Genomic DNA, 17,497 nt, shown 5'->3' with positions numbered 1-17,497 from the left:
CTCGCAACCTCCGATTACAACAGTTGGCTGCGTACGGTGCGAAAGAAGTTCAACATACGGTACACACACACACGCGGAGTGTTCAAGCGGGGTTAAACATTACCCCGTACGGCAATTAAAAACGCGTAGGGTTACGACACCAATTTGCCTTAAGGGGTCGTCCATAAATGACGTCACGCGATTTTGGACGATTTTTGACCCCCCCCTCCTATCGTCACACGGCGTCACAAAGTCAGCACCCCCCCTCATATATGACGTCACAAAGCTCTGCCCCCCCCCCAATATAAAACATGCTTCAAATCTCTTTAAACTATTGTCATTGTAGTGCGTATTTAATGTGGCGCTGCACTCTGATGTAGGAGAAAACATTTATTTAAAAAGTCTATTTAATTAAGAAGAACGTGTTATCTATATTTATTTAAAGTTTCGCATTTTGATGTGACGTCACATTTCTCAAACCCCCCCCCTCGTCACAAATGTCTGACACTCCCCCCCCCCCCCCCCCCCCGGTGCGTGACGTCATTTATGGACGGTCCCTAAAGGCCGATATTCGTCTGCGTTTTCAATGTCGCGAGCATACGGAGAATAAATTTAGATTTATCAGGCGCCTTCCGCTAAAGTGCCATAAAGGGCGCAAGAGGCTCGTGCTCGAAATGACACCGAGCGGCGGGCCGAGGAATAGAGAAAATAATTGCGACTTCAAGAAGTGGACTGGGGGCAGGACACATTTTTAAAGAGGGATTTTATATTTGGCCGGCGGTCGAGGCCAAGGACAGTGGCAGCAATTGGAACGTGCCAGAGCGCACGTCCACAGTAGGAGATGGAGCGATTAAATAAATAAACTCGCGTGCAAAGTGTTGCTGCATCACAGGACCGTGAGATGGCTATTAAAAGCTATTAAAGTTTTTTATTTATTTTACCCGGTAAGGCCCACTGAGCTATAAAGCGTTTTCATAAGCGACCTGGCCACAAATTATAGCCCAACGAAGTGGCGTATTGTGGTAATGTATTGCAGCCCAATACTCTAAAACACATGTTGATTCTAAATGTGGAGGGGGAAAATCGGAGCACCTGGAGAAAAATCCACGCGGCCACGGGGAGACCATGCGAACACCAAATACAGGCGTCAGGATCCAACTCACGACCTCTCTTATAACAGGAGAGGTAGCTAACATATCACCACCGCAGCGCCTTTAACGGCAATGGGAGGACTTCCATTAGCAGTGCATTGACGACGATGGCTTATGTAGAGCTGCACCATAGACACAAGCTTATTAAGGAGGTGCACAAGAAAGCCAATCATTCGACGTTCCATGCAGTGTTTAGGCTATGCATACGTCATTTTTTAGGATAGCAAATCAAACAAAAGGGAAATAAATCGCTCAAACCAAGGCCGTTCACAAGATATACTGTGTCAAATGCATTTCCCCCAAAAAGCACGACACGCCAGAATACAGGCAAGTTTCTTCTCACAATAAAGATAAAGTACAGACGTAAACATTATGCAATGGCTTTATTTAGCAATGTAAGAATTCGGGGTGGCTCTTTAGTGTCAGCTCTTCACAAGGACTGTGATTGCTTTAAAATAGGAATCAAGTGACGAATGACAGCAGCCAACAAAATAATAAATCAGTTTAGTCCACCAGTTTAGTTCACCAGTTTAGCTGCCATATTCACTTAAGATTCAGAATTAAACTATTTTATGCTTTGCACGTAACCAGTGTCATATCATAAGGCAAACATTTATAAAATATGTACATGTACAGCCCTTCTGTCAATCCACTGCTGGATAAGGGCCTTCCCCACGGTGTGTGGATTGCGTCGGTGAATTAACGAAAAATGACCATGGTTATCAGTGAAGGTGGAGACCACTGCCCTCACCAATCCAAGCACGATCCAATCTCAACCCCAGCTTAGCTTTTTAGATCTGGCGCATTCCAGGTCATAATCATAGTGAAACATAATGTGAATACTTAACTGTAATCAAAAATGGGTATCAATATTTATAACGAGGCAGGTCTGCATACGTACTATTTGTATCACTTATTCAAGCATAAAATCCTTTGCGCAATGTTCCATCACACAGTCATGCGGCTTTTGCACAACTAAACCTGCACGTGTGTAACGAAGAAACGGCAACACACACACACAAGGGAAAGAAATGCACAAGCACTCTCCTCGCGTAAACTGCAATAAAATATTTCACGATGCGACGGATTAAAATAAAAGCAAAGTATTTTGTGAAAGGGGTCTCACAAATTACCGAGGCAGCAATAATTTACCGAAAAAGCCGCAAAACACTCAACGTTAACATGGCCAACCCTGCACAAAAAGTAGCCCGATACAATTGCCGATTGTGATGCCATTTCCACGTCATTTTAAACTGAAATGTCACAACAAAAATCCACACTGCAAATGCAGGTGTAGCAAACCAAACAAATATTAGGATATGTTAATATAGCAACCCATGTATGAAATAAACAATCCGAAAAGAGTAGGCTACGGCACTTTTGAGACTCGCAGTCCTGTAGATGGATTGTGCAATGTAATAGAATACAATTTGTGCATTCGCATGGACTGTGACACTTTCCAACGTTTGTTTGCCTTCGGAAGTATGCAAAGGGTAGCCGTTTGTATATTTACAACAGCAATTAATTTGCATATTGTAAATAGTATATTTTTGCTCTGGTTTTAGGCATCCCGAGTTTTTCAACCCTTTGATCATTGACTAGTTTTCAACAGGGTAGGTACAACATCATAGCACAACTTGAAACGAAAGTTTATTTCATATGAGACCATGCTTGCCAGTGTCCAGGCTCTCTACCATTACGAATGGACCGAGTTAGGAGAAACAGGTTCAACCCTCGTTTGGAAGTGTGACAAATGCATGCGTTACCCTTTGGCCAATTACATTGATCTTTGACCAGTTTAAGCAAAAGCTTGGGATTCTCAATGTTTTACTTGAGAATGGCTCACAAACCCTACCCCGCCATACCTTTTCCTTTAAATCAGGAATGTGAATATTCACCAGCACTCTGCGCAAATTAGGAATAAACTGTGGAATGGTTAAATATGTTCACTCGCCACCATTACGCACTCTGTTATTTTTGGCCCATTGCAAACAACAGTGTCCACGCCAACTATTGTATATAAATACAAACTTCGTTAAAAGACTACACAAGTGGCAGTTATTGCACGGGCAATCCGCCTTCACAGTACAGTGCATCGGCCACACCTTTCACACCAATTCCTGGTGAAATATGAAGTCTGAATAAAATCCAATGTGTCACATAAGAGGTTGAAGTGTTTTTTTTTTGTCTGGACATTTATCAGACTGATACTACCATGAACAAACGCCAAAAGTTACTGCTATAAAGGTTTTATCTCAGCACCTTTAAACACAATCGCATTAAAACAACACACATCGGCTCAAAAACCACCTTGAAAACATAGGTGTGATTAAAATCCTTACAAAGATCTGTGTTCTTAAAATATATAAAATTCGTTTACGGGCAACTATTGCAGCTAAGAATATGCATACATAATTGTGCTAAAGTGGACAGACTTGAAAAATCGCTTTGAAATAGATCCGTACACCGTCTGTCCTGCTGTGGTTCCAGTATTGTGGCTCGAATCCGTATTTTCTGACATTCAAACACGAAAGTTTTTCATCATCTCCTCCAAATCACGAGTTGCCTCTTCGTCCTATTGAATTCATGGGCAACGGGGGTTTGGGCCGCAGAGCAAGCACAACATGAGAGAAGAGAGACACCGAGTTAAACATGTGAACATTTCTCATTTCAAAACGAATTATTAAACACTTTTAACAACGACACACATTTCAACCACCACACTGCAAGTCAAGACACTGCTATTGCTGCTTCTTTGTACCAATGGAATTTAGAATTCCCTCGCATAATTTATTTTCCCGTGTTCTTATAACCTTGCCGAATTTAAGAAATGTATTCACGCTCATCTGTGATATTGTTATTATTTTTAGTTTTTTTTTCTATCTACGTGGCTTTACCGAAAGACCCAAAGAATATCTACTGTGCCTTCAGTAGCGCTGCCTGTTTCTGGCTACTTGGCAATCTGGGCCTTAGGGCATGTGCTCAACAATTGTGACAGATTAAACCCATTCACAAGCAGCAAGACAACATTCTACAGGCAGGTGATTGCAAGTGGTGTGAGACGCAGAACACGACGGATGGCTGACCTCGGCGGTGCCGTTATCCATGAGAGAGGCACAGCTGAGCCACTTCAAAGTATTGCCGCTGTCTCCCAGTTGATCATAGCACTGCAACACACACGGTCACCACTGCGGTGTGGAATTTCCAGCACTTGGCTCAGCAACGCTCAATGAAGATTAATATAGCACAAGTCATTGTTTGCAGGAACATTTTGACAACCTGTGATTTAAATAAATGCAGAGGTTTCTTGATTGTGGAAAAGGTAACTTCAATAAGCAAAATTTGTAGAACCACAATTTGAATAACCTATTTCACCCAGCAATGACATAACCAAGTGTGAAGACTCGTTCTCTGGAGCATCAAGGTGCTTACCTTGGCTATGAACACCTGATTGGCTTTGGAAAACTTTGGCTTCAATTCTTCTGTCTGAAAAAACAAAAACAATGTTGCATATCATAAAATTATGTATTTATAATTAATTCATCAATTTGAAACATCTGCCCATTAAACCTTTGCCAAGTAGCTACCCAGAAATGAAGGCAATGTAGTAAATATATAGGACGATACAATCGAAAACCAGAAAAATGATGCATAGACATGGATTCAGTTACTTTCCAACGTGTGTTTGTGCTCAGAAGTGCTTGTGCCAGGTGCGCAGGGAGAAGTACGCATGTAGGCCTTGATGAAATCACAGGCATCGGATAGCGGCTCTGCCGGGGAGGGTGCACGCACCTCGGCCGCCAAAGGCGAATACTTTTAGCACTGTTTTTTATGTATCTAAGTTTAAAGGCGGCCGTTTTATGAATTTGTCCAGTTCTCTATGGGAAGTCCCGAAAAGCAAAAACAACTTCATACTTAAGCGTGGTTCACAATGGTTAATCTTTAGGAGCATAAACGTGCCTCCCGCTGTTTCAAATAAGACAAATGCTGGAATGATAGCGCTCCTATGTAAACACTTTCAACCTTCGTTGGAAAGTGTGAAAATCACAAGGCTCTCATCTCACAATACCACAAAAGACAAAGATTCCCAATGTAGCATTTGGGCAGACTGTTGGGGCAAGTGTTGTTAGTGAGCACCTATGGAGGCCTGGCTTGGCGTAAGAAGGGGTGGTTGTGGCCAGCACTATGCCCGGCCGCCTTTGTCCCTCCATTGGTGAGGCTTTACACATCACACCAGGTATTAATTTAAGGCTGAGTCCACCTAGGGTAGGCCCGGGACCAGTTCAGATATCCATCACTGATGTTGGCTGTGAGCGGCAATCGGGCTGGCAGTGCAGTGCGCTAACCACTTCACACTATCGCTCTCCATTGCAATTACCACCACCAGCAACCACTGCAGCGGTCACCTTTAGAAAGTTGGCGAGTGCATCCTGGATGGTCGCCATCGGGGTAATCGCAAACAGAGTGGCTGCCACCTTTCGTTCGATCCACGTGAGCTGAGACACCTGGATAGGTGGGATGATGGAGGAGAGAGGAGGGATCGGAGGTTAGGAAGGGAGAAAAGGTGGTAGGTAGATACAGTTCTGTGTGCACATCGGTAGCATATACAATGCTAAATAAAACGAAGTGCTGCTCATAAAGTGTATTCTAGCGTTAAGCCTAATTAACATGTAACTAATGCTAAACCTAGCACTGACCTTTACAATACCATCAACCTAAGACCTGTAAAATTAATTTGGCTGGCTACACAACTAGCAATTAATGGCGACTGGCCAGGATAATTTGCAGTCTATTGGCAATCCACTGCTGAATGAAAGCCCCTCCCCCCCCCCCACAGGCGTGTCGCTCATGGGAGTTGTTTGATGTACTTCACCGCTCTGGTCAGTGCAGGGGTGGGGGCCCCAGGACTGGTTCAAATATCACTCGCCACTGACATTTGCTGTTACCAGGAATCAAACTCAGATGATCTGGACTCATGGATCAATCAGTGAGGGCTACCCATGCGGCGCAGTGTGAGGCGCAAGTCTTTACCCCGTAGCACCAGCGTCCCAGGAGGTAGTAGTTGAGCGGATCGCTGGGATTGAGCTCGATAGCGCGGTCAATGTGCTCCTGTAAGACGGCAACAGACACAATCACATTACCACACAACACGCACACCGCATGGCTCGTATTCACCAACTCAGCAAGCGTCTCCCCGCTCAATCGAGCCACAGGGCGGCGCTCAACTCTTATCGGCAGCCCCGAAGCAGCGGGGGGGGGGGGGGGGGAAATTCCATTCGTATGGCAATGGCCTGGTCAAACATTGAAAAAATACAACACCACAATTACAATTTAACTTTGATTCATGTACACCTTAAGTCCTTCGGACAATCAACTGTTGTTCAGGGCAATTCCATGGTGTACATGCTAACAAAGAGGCCTAAAACCTCTAATTTACACTTAACCAGCTTCATTACAAAAATTCGGCTAAAGCCGTGCCTTCAACACTGAAGTTGAACAACCCCCATGGTAGCTTCATTATTATTATTAGCCACTGCTGGACGAAGGCCTCCCCAAGCCATAGCCATCCCTCACGATACTGCAATGTAACATTCCACCAAGTATCTGCACTCAAGCTGATCGCGTCACTTCCTATGATATAAAATTTAATATAATAAAATAAAACACGATAACAACATTGCGCTCAAATATCATACAACAATGCTGCATCAATGAACGATAAGTCGATTCCACTCACCGTTAGAGAAACAGGTGCTTGTTATTAAAGTGAGTACAATGGGCCTAAAGCAGAATATTATAAATAAAAAAGCCTACCAAAGTCAGGATTTACCTTGAAAAGAAATCCATTCTTGATCCTGTTCTGTGTCGTTTCATAGTCGGCCAAAAATCCGCACATGACTGCATACCTGACACGAGAATACCGGGCGAAATATTAACTCAAATTTGCATTTGACAGCGTTTTTTTTAAAGATAAAAAGTAATATTAAAATAAAAGTCGCGTGATAACACTACTCCTACTTATTAAAACATTAAGTGTTTTTTTTAAATGCACTTCAAGATGGATTAATAATCTGTTGAATTTCATTTAATTGTTGTTTTTTTTTGTACTCATGTAGATTCAAGCTGGGAGGATTACGTGATGAGATTAATAAGACTAAAAATTGCAATCAATTACTCGGGACTCCTTTCAAAACGGCGGCCGCCCTGACATCCTGCCTCCTAAAGGCAGAGAATGCCGAAACAGGCACGCCGCCCAATGTGACACCGCCGATGAAGCAGACGTCACCAAGCCCCTGCGCTCACCTCCCGTCCAGCGGCACAAATGGGGCGAGGGGTTGAGACTTGTTTTTCCCAATTGTCGAGTAATGGAACCGATAATCCATGACTTAAATAATGGATATGTCAGCTTTGATTTAATAATTAAAAGTAACTTATTTTTTATACTGCGACTTTCATCGTAATATCACATGTTGAAAATACAATGCTCCACACAAAACAAAGTGTGATAATAGACAATAATAGCATTAGCGTAAACACATTGTTTGAGTACTGCAAAAGCAATGATATAGAAAGTAAATCCTGGTCTCCAAAAATAAACTCCTGGTCTCAATGGCCCCCACCACAGTTGTGTAGGTCATCTATATAAAAAGCAGGTATTGAAACCTGCCGCGCACACACACTTGTCATTAGGCCACAAAGTTACAATTGAGCCTTCAGAACGTGCTTTGGATTTGTAACGTTCGATTGTATTGGACGACCTGCAAATGTTTTGCAAGGCAGCGTCAATCACATATGAAACGATATATAGGCAAACGAATGCCACTCACCACTGGTGGCAGTTTGAACTCTGTTCATTGACCTTGATACTTTCTACTGCCACTTCCTTCCCTGGTTCATTTCAAGGAAACAGACATGAGTTAGTGCCTTTTTTTTACAACAATCACAATGATGCATGGACTGTGAGATGCTTTCCAACATGCATGTTGTCCTCGCAAGCATTTAAAACAGTAGCTTTCCGCCAACTTCATCGACCAACGCGGTGAGGTATGATCAGGTATCCCCCAGAAACCAGACAGCATGGAGAGGCGTTCATCCAGAAGTGGCTTTGCAGTGGGAATGTGCTTGTGTCAAGATTGTCTGGCACGAGTTGAAGCGTCATTAATGATAAGCAAAAAAAAGGATTTTAAATCACGGTGAGATGGCTACTTCATCAATCTGTAGTGATGTTACTGTGACCGATGTATTAAAACGTGCGGGGAGTGACATCAATGACATCTCTAAAGTCCCATAATAACAATGCCTGATGTGCAGGGACCAAATGGTAGTGTCAAGGCAATGTGTTATGGCAAGTGATGAACGCTCACCAGCATAGGCGTAGATTTTCTTCTGTTCCGTGTCCGTGGTCATCTCAAACAAATCGCTGTACCCACGTACGAGGCGCCATAGGAATTCTGCGCTGTTGCTGTACTGCAGAGACGGTAGAGGAACCGATAATTCAACATCGCTTCTCAATTAGTCACACCATGTGGTGGGTATGGCAGCAGAGGATTGTGCTGATACGTCCATTGTTATACAATACTTATAAACACTCACATCTATGGCTTAGCCATCTCGCCAACCCATATGGACCAGCATCGTTAGTCAAGGTCAAATAGCTCCCAAGAACCGCAGGGTGCAGCGAGATCCTTATCCAGCAGCAGATTGACAAGAGTTCTACGTGTACATGCACGACTGAAAAAGACAAACACCTCTTCTCTACAATGGCACCTGGGCATTTAAACACGAGTTTCAAGCTTCATTCATGTGAAAGTACACTTGTATTTATACGTATGTTGAAATTATTTTGCACCATACATTGCCAACAATGCTAATCGGAGGTGCGGACTTCACAGTTCATGTGTTATGGATTAAATAAGAGATAAACTTGCGGATGCACCACCTGTGCTTCCCACTGTGCTACATTGCTGTGTTTTAGCCACATGTTCTGTTTGTTAATATCTCTCATCGTTGTAGAAACCACAGGCCCTATTCGCAATAAGTAACGGTGATATCACCACAACGACTGCACCAGGCTCCCTGGTAGGTGCACACACACAGACGGACACACCGTGCCCCTCTGCTGATCCAGGATGCGGAACCCCTCCTCTCGGCTGCTGGCGTCGCCAGAGTGCAACCGGTCGGCCTCCATGAGCAGCTGCATCAACTCCTCATCTGCGGTGCTGTCCAGTGGCACAACGACAGCTTCAACCTCAGCGTCGTTCACTCCCTCTTCCACCTCCTGCTTCACTGCTTCGCCGCCCACCTCGGAGGCCTGAGTCACGCATCGCGCGGCGACAGAGTTCTCGTTGTCTTCATCATCGTCCGAGTCGCCTCTTGCCGTGGCGTAGCTGCGACCAGGAAACGAGAAGGACGCGTTATTTAATTTGCTGCGTTCAGTTATTTCTGTCTAACTGTTCCGCTGGTAAGGGCGACCTGATTAAAATAATCTGAGCAGGTGCTGCAGGAGCAAGTGGAAGACCCATGGGGAATTCGGCAGCGATGCCATCAACCTACAAATATCATTGTGGAGCGGCCGTGCAGTGCATTCAAAGTCAAACGACCACCTCCACTTATGGTCCTGATCCTGTAGTGATGGACATTTTAACATGCCAATGCATGTTAAGGAGTGGTGGAACGGTGGTTAGCTCAGTGTTATGAAACCAGATTAATATCAATGGTTAGTGATAACTTAACCAGCCCTGGGCATCCTCCACCAACCAAAGTCAAGTATGGTCAGACAACCCCCATGACTGACACAGCATAAGGGAGTTATTTCGTCCAGCATTGATTCTATGTATGTTTAACAAAAATGATTATGTGCGTCGTCTCTGCTTAAATACGCATTGGGCATCGCTTACATCCATTGCTGGCCCTCAGCCAGCCGTGGAAATTCCACATTCCTATGGTGGGGGCAGTTTTTTTCCATTGGATGATGGGTTAAATTTCGATTTAAAGCTTTCGTGACTGCAAGGATTCATCTTCTTTGGTTCTTTCGGTAAAGTCACGTAGAAGGATAATAAAATAATAAAATAAAATTGTGATTTATGACGACGTATTGTTGGTAGCTCACCTGTTTGGAGAATATATATAGTTTATTGATAACATTGTTGAGGTAGTTTATATTTTAGTTTTTATTGGTTTACTATATGGTATTCATTATATAGTGTAGTGTATACCCAGTTGCTGTTAATAGCTCAGCTTATTGAAGACTATATTGAGTACATTTATTATATTGATGTACTTTAGACTTAGGTTTTTTCACATCGGTTTACTGTATGATAGTTGAGTTGTTGCAGCCCCTTTGGCGTCCATGTACGAGGTGCTTCTGTGGATGTGTAGGCTTTGACTTTAACATCTATTTCTGTGACCAGTCACAAGCTAATCCCTCAGCTATTTCAATGCTAAATTCTCCTGTTTGATTTGTACTAGGTGCCTCTGTGGATGTGTAGGCTTTGACTTTAACATAGCTACTTCTGTGACCAGTCACAAGCTAATCCCTCAGCTATTTCAATGCTAAATTCTGATGTTTGATTTGTACTAGGTGCCTCTGTGGATGTGTAGGCTTTGACTTTAACATAGCTACTTCTGTGACCAGTCACAAGCTAATCCCTCAGCTATTTCAATGCTAAATTCTCATGTTTGATATGTAAACCCCTTTGTCAAGGTGCCTCACTTCTCTCAACCAGCTTAAAAGACGCTGCGAATCTTAACAGCGTTCATTGAAGCTCTGTCGTTCTGACAGGTTTGTTCCTTTCACCAGAAGAAGGCCACTTGTGTTGTGGCCGAAACGTCGTGAGAATTTTATTGTGTTATTTTATTTTATTATTTTATTCTCATTCTACGTGACTTTACCGAAAGAACCAAAGAAGATGATGGGTTAAATTGAGTGTTGGGATGCAATGACATTAATAACCTAGTTGCAAGGGGCACGTATTTTAGTAATGCCCGGTGCTTTCCATTGTGTTTTCAAGATCACATGCTTATTCAAACTACAATACTGTATAATGCAGTTCCATCATAATGGGCGAAGATTACCGAGTTTATATGGGAACCACGACATGAAGAGGCCAGTTTTATCAAATATATACATTATCAATGCCTGCTAATAACAGTTATCCGACCGAAGGTCCAGTTCAAGAATACTCTGTATTGTCCATTGTGTAATTTTTCGTCTCCCCCCTCCTCTTTTCAGAACATAGATGGACTCGTCCTTCTAAATAAACTGCCAAATCGCTGCGCGTGGCGCTGACGTTTTTATAAATAAATAAACCGTTTGAAAATAAATAAATTAATGCAAAACCGACACACCTGATGACGACCGTTTGTGTTATGGTCGAAACGTCGTGAGAATTTTTTATTGTTTTATATATTTTATTATTTTATTGTTTCCCTTCAACGTGACTTTACCGAAAGAGCTAAGAATATGAATTACTGCAGTCACGAAAGCTTTAAATCAAAATAGGATTCTTATTCAATTCGACGTTCCCCTTTTGAGCAGTATCACTCTGCACGTGAACGCAAAGCACAATTGCATCACTGTGTTGCAATGCCATGGCAATAACACACAATTAGGCCACTTTAAAAGGCCAAAAAATGAGGCCATTCTCTGGAATGCAACAGGGAGAGAGGGTTAACGGTTCTAAAATGTAGCTTATCTTATCAGTGTGCAACCTTTTCCCCCTCAAACCTTGAATCAAAGGTTATCTTGTGTTCTGGTCCAAGGATAAAAAAAACCGCATTGATATGTGTCTCCGTAACGTTGACTGAATTCACTGAAAAACTTTGCAAATTGAAAAATAAAAAAAATATATAAGTTTATGGTCCAACAAATGGTACGTGGGCAGACTATGAGCATGAAGTAATATTTAAATGTTTACTGATTTTAAACGTTGTGGTTTAGGACTCGGTGTACGGATCCTTAGCCACGATATGAATTACACACGTCCATTTCTGCCGAGTGTAGATAATAAAGATTTTACGACCACGAGTGTGACCACCACCATCACAATATCATTAAATCTATCACCAAAACAAACGCTTACCGTAAAAATGACACGCATTAAAACAAAATTCGCAAGTGTAAACAAAGCCATGACCGAATTAACCATCAAGTACGACTGTGGTGCAACCACCACAGCCTTCACCAAGCGGGTCAGTCATCACCGTCTCCACGTCCAACATTATCACCACCAACCACTAACCATCCTCATAACCTACAACCACAACAATCCCAACCAACGCCGCAAGCACCATCAACCACAACCACCTCCACCATCCAACGCATCCTCCACCCGAAGCCACCACCGCGCCGTCCACCGCGTCTGCTCACCCGCCCTCGCTCTCGGCGCCGCCGTTGCTGGCGCCGAAGTAGATGGAGTCGGATCCGTCCGAGTCGGAGTTGCGCCTGCGAGGCAGGCCCCTGCGTCTGCGTCCGCCTCCCCAGGGACCCCCGGGAGGCGCGAGGCTCTCGGTTCTCCTCCTCACCTCCTCCACGGCTGCGGGGAGTCCCTCGCGCACCAGGGCGCTCAGCTCCTCCCTCAGCCCCTCCATACCGCGCATCACGGTCACGATCTGCTCGGCCATCTGGGCCTGCCGCTCCAGCAGAGCCGCGACGGCTTCAGAGACCGGAGACATCGCGAAGAACCCGGTCGCGTCATCGCGGACGCCGCCACCCAAGGCGCCCTGATCTCGGCGGCGGATCCAGGAGAGACCGAGGCCTAGGCCTACTGCACCGGTTACGGCTCCTGCGCCCGCGAGGAAAGCGAGCGCCAGCGACGTCCGCCCGCCGCTGCTACCGCTAGCGGCGACGACGCCGACTGTCTGCAGACTCGACATCATCGCGCCGTTCTCGCTTGCTGCTGCAGCGGTGACTCCGGAGCGACGGCAGACGTGGTCTTAGGAGCCCCGACTCAATTCAAGCCCTCGGACACGTGGTCTCCAATTCCCTAACGCTCTTCTGCACGGGCGCCCCAAGCGGCTCCCCCATTGGCGCACGGCTCGCCGCATCGACGCGGTTATTGGTTTGTGAGAAGCACGTGTTAGCCTGCACCAATCAACGGCAGCACAGCAAGTGCTTGGCGCTTGTCGATGGTAGGGATTATACTGCAGGGGTGTAGCTTGACGGTGGAGGGCGGGGGGACTGACCTTGGGGTACCCCCCCTTACATCCAACACGTGGTGGCTCAATGAATCGTGTCAAGGAATGAATAATGATGAATCAATGAATCGTGTCAAGGAATGAATAATGATGAATGAATAATGATGAATGAATAATGATTGATGATAATGATTAATGAATAATGATTCAACAGTATATTGATAGTGTTTTTCAAAAAGTCAGAATCTTGTCGGGTGGTGGAGGGTCAATAATAGTTTTTTGGAAAAAAACTACACCAAGTGGCATACAACCCAAAATAAAATGTAAGATCAGTGATGATTTTATTATTTAATCTCACATGACATTAATTGCCGAATGGATTTTCATATTGTTAAATGAGCGGTACGGCTGAATTAATACTCTTGAATGAATGCTATATTGAGTTAGTGAATACTGATTAATTAATGAATAGATATTTTAAATATATGAAGAGTTGAATGAACGGTGTGATGTGTGAATAGATATGAATTCATATCTTGCGAATACGGAGTACTGAATTGGTCGGTGTTTTATTGTTGAATGAATTAAGTGTGAACGAATATTGTTCAATGAATGAATCGTGATGAATGAGTCAACCGCGCTCAATGAATCAATATTGCATTGTTTCATGCAGAAACCTTGAGCTGATGGTGACGGATGGGTGGTAACGGCCTTCATCAAAAAGTGGACTGATTATTGCAGATGATGAATGGATAAAATATGAAAATTGTATACATTTAAAGTGCTTAACGATGTGTAGAATGGTGTCAAGTTAACGAATGCAAATTCCTGAACATTGCGTGAATAGTGTTTAATTAATAGCTTGTAATTATGGTCCGATAGGACGCCCAACGCAGAGACGAGATCAGCTTATATATGCAGGGATGAGATGGATGGTGGAATCCATTGCACCGTGAGGAATGGCGCCGGCGTGGTCAGAGGCCCTTTGTCCAAGTTCTCCCTTTGCTCAACGTCGATCAAAATTTCCGAGTGTTGCCAAAGTCAATGATGAATCAAGCAAAAGGGACGGACAGGTCTAAGAGGCTTGAGCACCCAACCGTCAGAAACACTCCCCTTGTCAATATTGCGACCTGTGGGGTTACCAAATACAACGATTATTAGACGGCCTTTGTTCGTGCGCAAGTTGTTTCGAACAATCGTGTAGCCGTGGCTGAAATGATGGCGGTGATTGTCGACTCTGGGGATTGCTTGCAGGACTTAATTTCAGTTGAGTTAGCGGCCAGAAAATTTGTTCCGCATCCGACACACAACATCCAGGATATCTTTCGCTACGGCTGTGGCCTCACTAGTCACGTACCGTACACCTCCCCGGTCTACCAGCGATCCGGACAATATTGTATGAGAAACCGAAGCCGTGGTTACATGTGGATACTGTTGTTGTGGAGAATTAAGACATCATTGGTTGTCCCGTGGAGAGACTGCCCCCCGTCATGGCAATGTGGATTTGACACACCGGGGTCGCCAGTAAAAACGAGCGTTCACAGAGTGCCGCACGTTGTACGGAAATAAAAACTAAAACTACCCTATATTAATGGTATACGGTAGTTAATGGGAAACATTTAAATGAATACACATCCGTCTAGCCACATGCAGTACAAATACAATGCGTTCGGCCCATCGACCTATGGGCACTGCGGAAACATGTTTACCTGCAGATAACAAACAAGTGATTAGTTATTCTTTGGGTTTTTCGGTAAAGTCACGTAGATAGGTTGAAAAAAAAGAGCAAAAAACTACGACGTTTCGATCACAACACACGTGATCGCCATCCTCCCGATCGCTTGTGTTGCGATCGAAACGTCGTAGTTTTTTGTTATTTTCTTTCAACCGATCTACGTGACTTTACCGAAAGACCCAAAGAAAATGGAATCCTGCAGTCACGAAAGATTGAAATCAAGATTTAAGTGGTTAGTTTTGACGTCCGAATCAAATATTGCACACATCCAGATGTCTATGGAACCACAGCGCGATAGAAAACCCAACATCATATACCGCGCAATCCTTTTTGACAATTCACCGCTGGATGAGGGCCTCCTCACTACGCCTTTTCGGCCGCGGTCGATGATTGTGTAAACATTTTTCTACACCACGCGAGTCCAGGACCTGTTCATCGGATGCCACTGACCACTGATGTTAGCCGTGGCGGGGACTCGAACTCAGGTCGTACGACCCGCCGGGTTCTTAGTCAACACTCCACACCACACCACAATATTTAGAAGAACCACAACAACAACAAATAAAATACCTGGTCGAAAGCGCGCTCGTTGTCTTTCTCAATTGAGAAGGGCGGATCGATGTTCTACCGAGAATGACGATGTCGACACAAACTGGGTCAGTGACTTGGTCGTTTAATCGGGCAGAGAGTGCTGCCCATTGTTATTGAAAACAATCTCCACCCCCTCCACCACCTCCTTGATTAAAAGCTGACACACGTTGCGGGTGGATAAATACACCAACATTGTTTCCCAAACCACCAGCTCATTTGGGGTCTCCATGGGTGGCGTTCCTTTAGTGCGGGTGGTGGGGGCGGTTTCTGTGTAATGAATAAACCTTGCACGTTTACAAATGTACATTTCCCGAGAGCCAGTAAGACTGCTTTTAAACTGGAATTTGCGTTTGGAGACATTATTTGCCTCGCTCACGAATGCGTGGAGAAAATGCGCACCGGACATGACTCGCGCTGAGCCATTGATATTTAAATTCACCTGCAGCACTCGCTTAACAAAATAAGAATCCACAGCGGATGCCGACGATTGTCTTAAACTAAAAAAATATATATACTGTATGGTAGGCGACGTTTGAATCAATGGATCTTCTTCACAATTACGTGTAATGTTATTGGCAAATCTGTTTATTTTTTGTTTGCTATTTGTGCTTATCCACGACTGCCAACGGAGTCTCGTAGCACAATGTTCATCTTAAACTGCTGCTGAACTGGGTTTCTCATAGGCCAGAGAGTCCTGCCCATTGTTTTTTCAGGGGTCCTCATCAGCCATGGTCAATCCACTGCTGGATGAAGACCTCACCAAAAACCTCTGCCACCCTCTCACGATCTTGCGATGTAATAATTATCCATCCAGCACCTGCACATTAACTAATTTCATCTCTCCGACCCATCCCCCCTACCGATTAAAGCTGATAATATAAAAAGTTGTAAAAGGAAATTTAATGAGTTATTGCTCTGTTCTGTCTCCACATATACATAATAATAACAACATGTTTAAGTCCATTAACTTATTGCCATTCCAGACCAATAGTTTCAAGTACCAATTGTTGAATTAAGCAAGCAAACTGTGGCCCTTTTTCGATATCAACACATTTACACTTCCCTTAGAGCAGTGGTTTTTAACCTGGGGTGCACGCACCCCCTGTGGGTGCTAGACATGCCATATTTTTTTAGAATGTAAATCATCGGAACACACATTAGGAACGGGCACGTAAGTACAACTACTTTGTTAAACATGTATTTATTAACATTATACATTTTTTTTACCATTGAGAACCAAAGGGGCGCAAAGCTGAAGTAAAGGTTAACAACCACGTGTATTTAAGAATACATAGTATTTTGATTTAAAGCTTTCTTGACTGCAGTAATTCATATTCTTAGCTCTTTCGGTAAAATCACGTTGAAGGGAAACAATAAAATAATACAATATATATTAAACAATAAAAATTCTCACGACGTTTCGACCATAACACAAACGGTCGTCATCAGGTGTGTCGGTTTGCATTAATTTACCGAAAGAGCTAAGAATATAATACACAGTATATTTGTGCGTGTATAAAATAGGCGACGCTTCGGGCAATGGTCTTTTAACTGACAATGACCGTTCATAGCAGATAAATCCTTCATGAAAAAGGTGTCATTGCCCGAAACGTCGCTTGTCATATCGTTTCATGTTTTTCCGCTTAGGGTAGCGTTCTTGATAAATGCGTTGAGTTGTTATGTTGATTGTGCACCATTGTCGACGCAGTATCCCACAAACGAAAAGATTTTTAACAGGAAGGTGCTGCGTGCCTGCAATGTTTGGTCAGTTCCTTGGTTTTATTCAACACTTTGCCCATTGCGGGTTGCTAAACAGCGGGGGTGGGCGGTGGGCGGTGGACGTGGTAGAGGGGAGTCCCCAGGGTTGGTTCAGATCGTACCACTGATGTTAGCCACGAGTGGGAAT

The 17,497-nt window shown here is 44.0% G+C and overlaps 1 protein-coding gene across 4 annotated transcripts; it reads right to left on the bottom strand.

Annotated features, from left to right (window-relative positions):
• Positions 1-1,498: 1,498 nt before the first annotated feature.
• Positions 1,499-15,731, bottom strand: RMDN3 (regulator of microtubule dynamics 3). 4 transcript variants are annotated; one of them, XM_076071066.1, is made up of 11 exons: positions 15,571-15,731; positions 12,499-14,395; positions 9,238-9,517; positions 8,498-8,597; positions 7,958-8,021; positions 6,961-7,036; positions 6,162-6,239; positions 5,537-5,635; positions 4,563-4,616; positions 4,217-4,297; positions 1,499-3,705 (listed from the first exon to the last, which is right to left on the bottom strand). In XM_076071066.1, the coding sequence occupies exons 2-11, from the start codon at positions 13,005-13,007 to the stop codon at positions 3,652-3,654; spliced, it is 1,395 nt and encodes a 464-aa protein (XP_075927181.1). In that variant the 5' UTR covers positions 13,008-14,395; positions 15,571-15,731; the 3' UTR covers positions 1,499-3,651. The 4 variants fall into 4 exon arrangements, with proteins under 4 accessions (XP_075927181.1, XP_032819854.1, XP_032819855.1 ...); XM_032963963.2 differs by having other exon boundaries at positions 7,958-8,018; positions 8,495-8,597; positions 15,571-15,729; XM_032963964.2 differs by having other exon boundaries at positions 7,958-8,018; positions 8,495-8,597; positions 12,499-12,784; positions 15,571-15,724.
• Positions 15,732-17,497: the final 1,766 nt, after the last annotated feature.

The sequence above is a fragment of the Petromyzon marinus genome, chromosome 31, assembly GCF_048934315.1.
Source record: "Petromyzon marinus isolate PM22_M1 ecotype Great Lakes invasive population chromosome 31, UKy_Petmar_22M1.pri1.0, whole genome shotgun sequence".
Classification (NCBI taxonomy): domain Eukaryota; kingdom Metazoa; phylum Chordata; class Hyperoartia; order Petromyzontiformes; family Petromyzontidae; genus Petromyzon; species Petromyzon marinus.
The sequence above is the reverse complement of the archived record's forward strand: the minus strand, read 5'-3'. Positions and strand labels throughout refer to the sequence as shown.

Bases quoted from the DNA above. Each gene is read 5' to 3' on its own strand.
- RMDN3 (XM_076071066.1), bottom strand. From the start codon at position 13,007: ATGATGTCGAGTCTGCAGACAGTCGGCGTCGTCGCCGCTAGCGGTAGC. The intron at 4,617-5,536 runs GTGACCGCTGCA...TTGTTTTTTCAG, and splicing joins CACTCGCCAACTTTCTAAAG to ACAGAAGAATTGAAGCCAAA. The intron at 4,298-4,562 runs GTAAGCACCTTG...TGTGTGTTGCAG, and splicing joins ATCAGGTGTTCATAGCCAAG to TGCTATGATCAACTGGGAGA.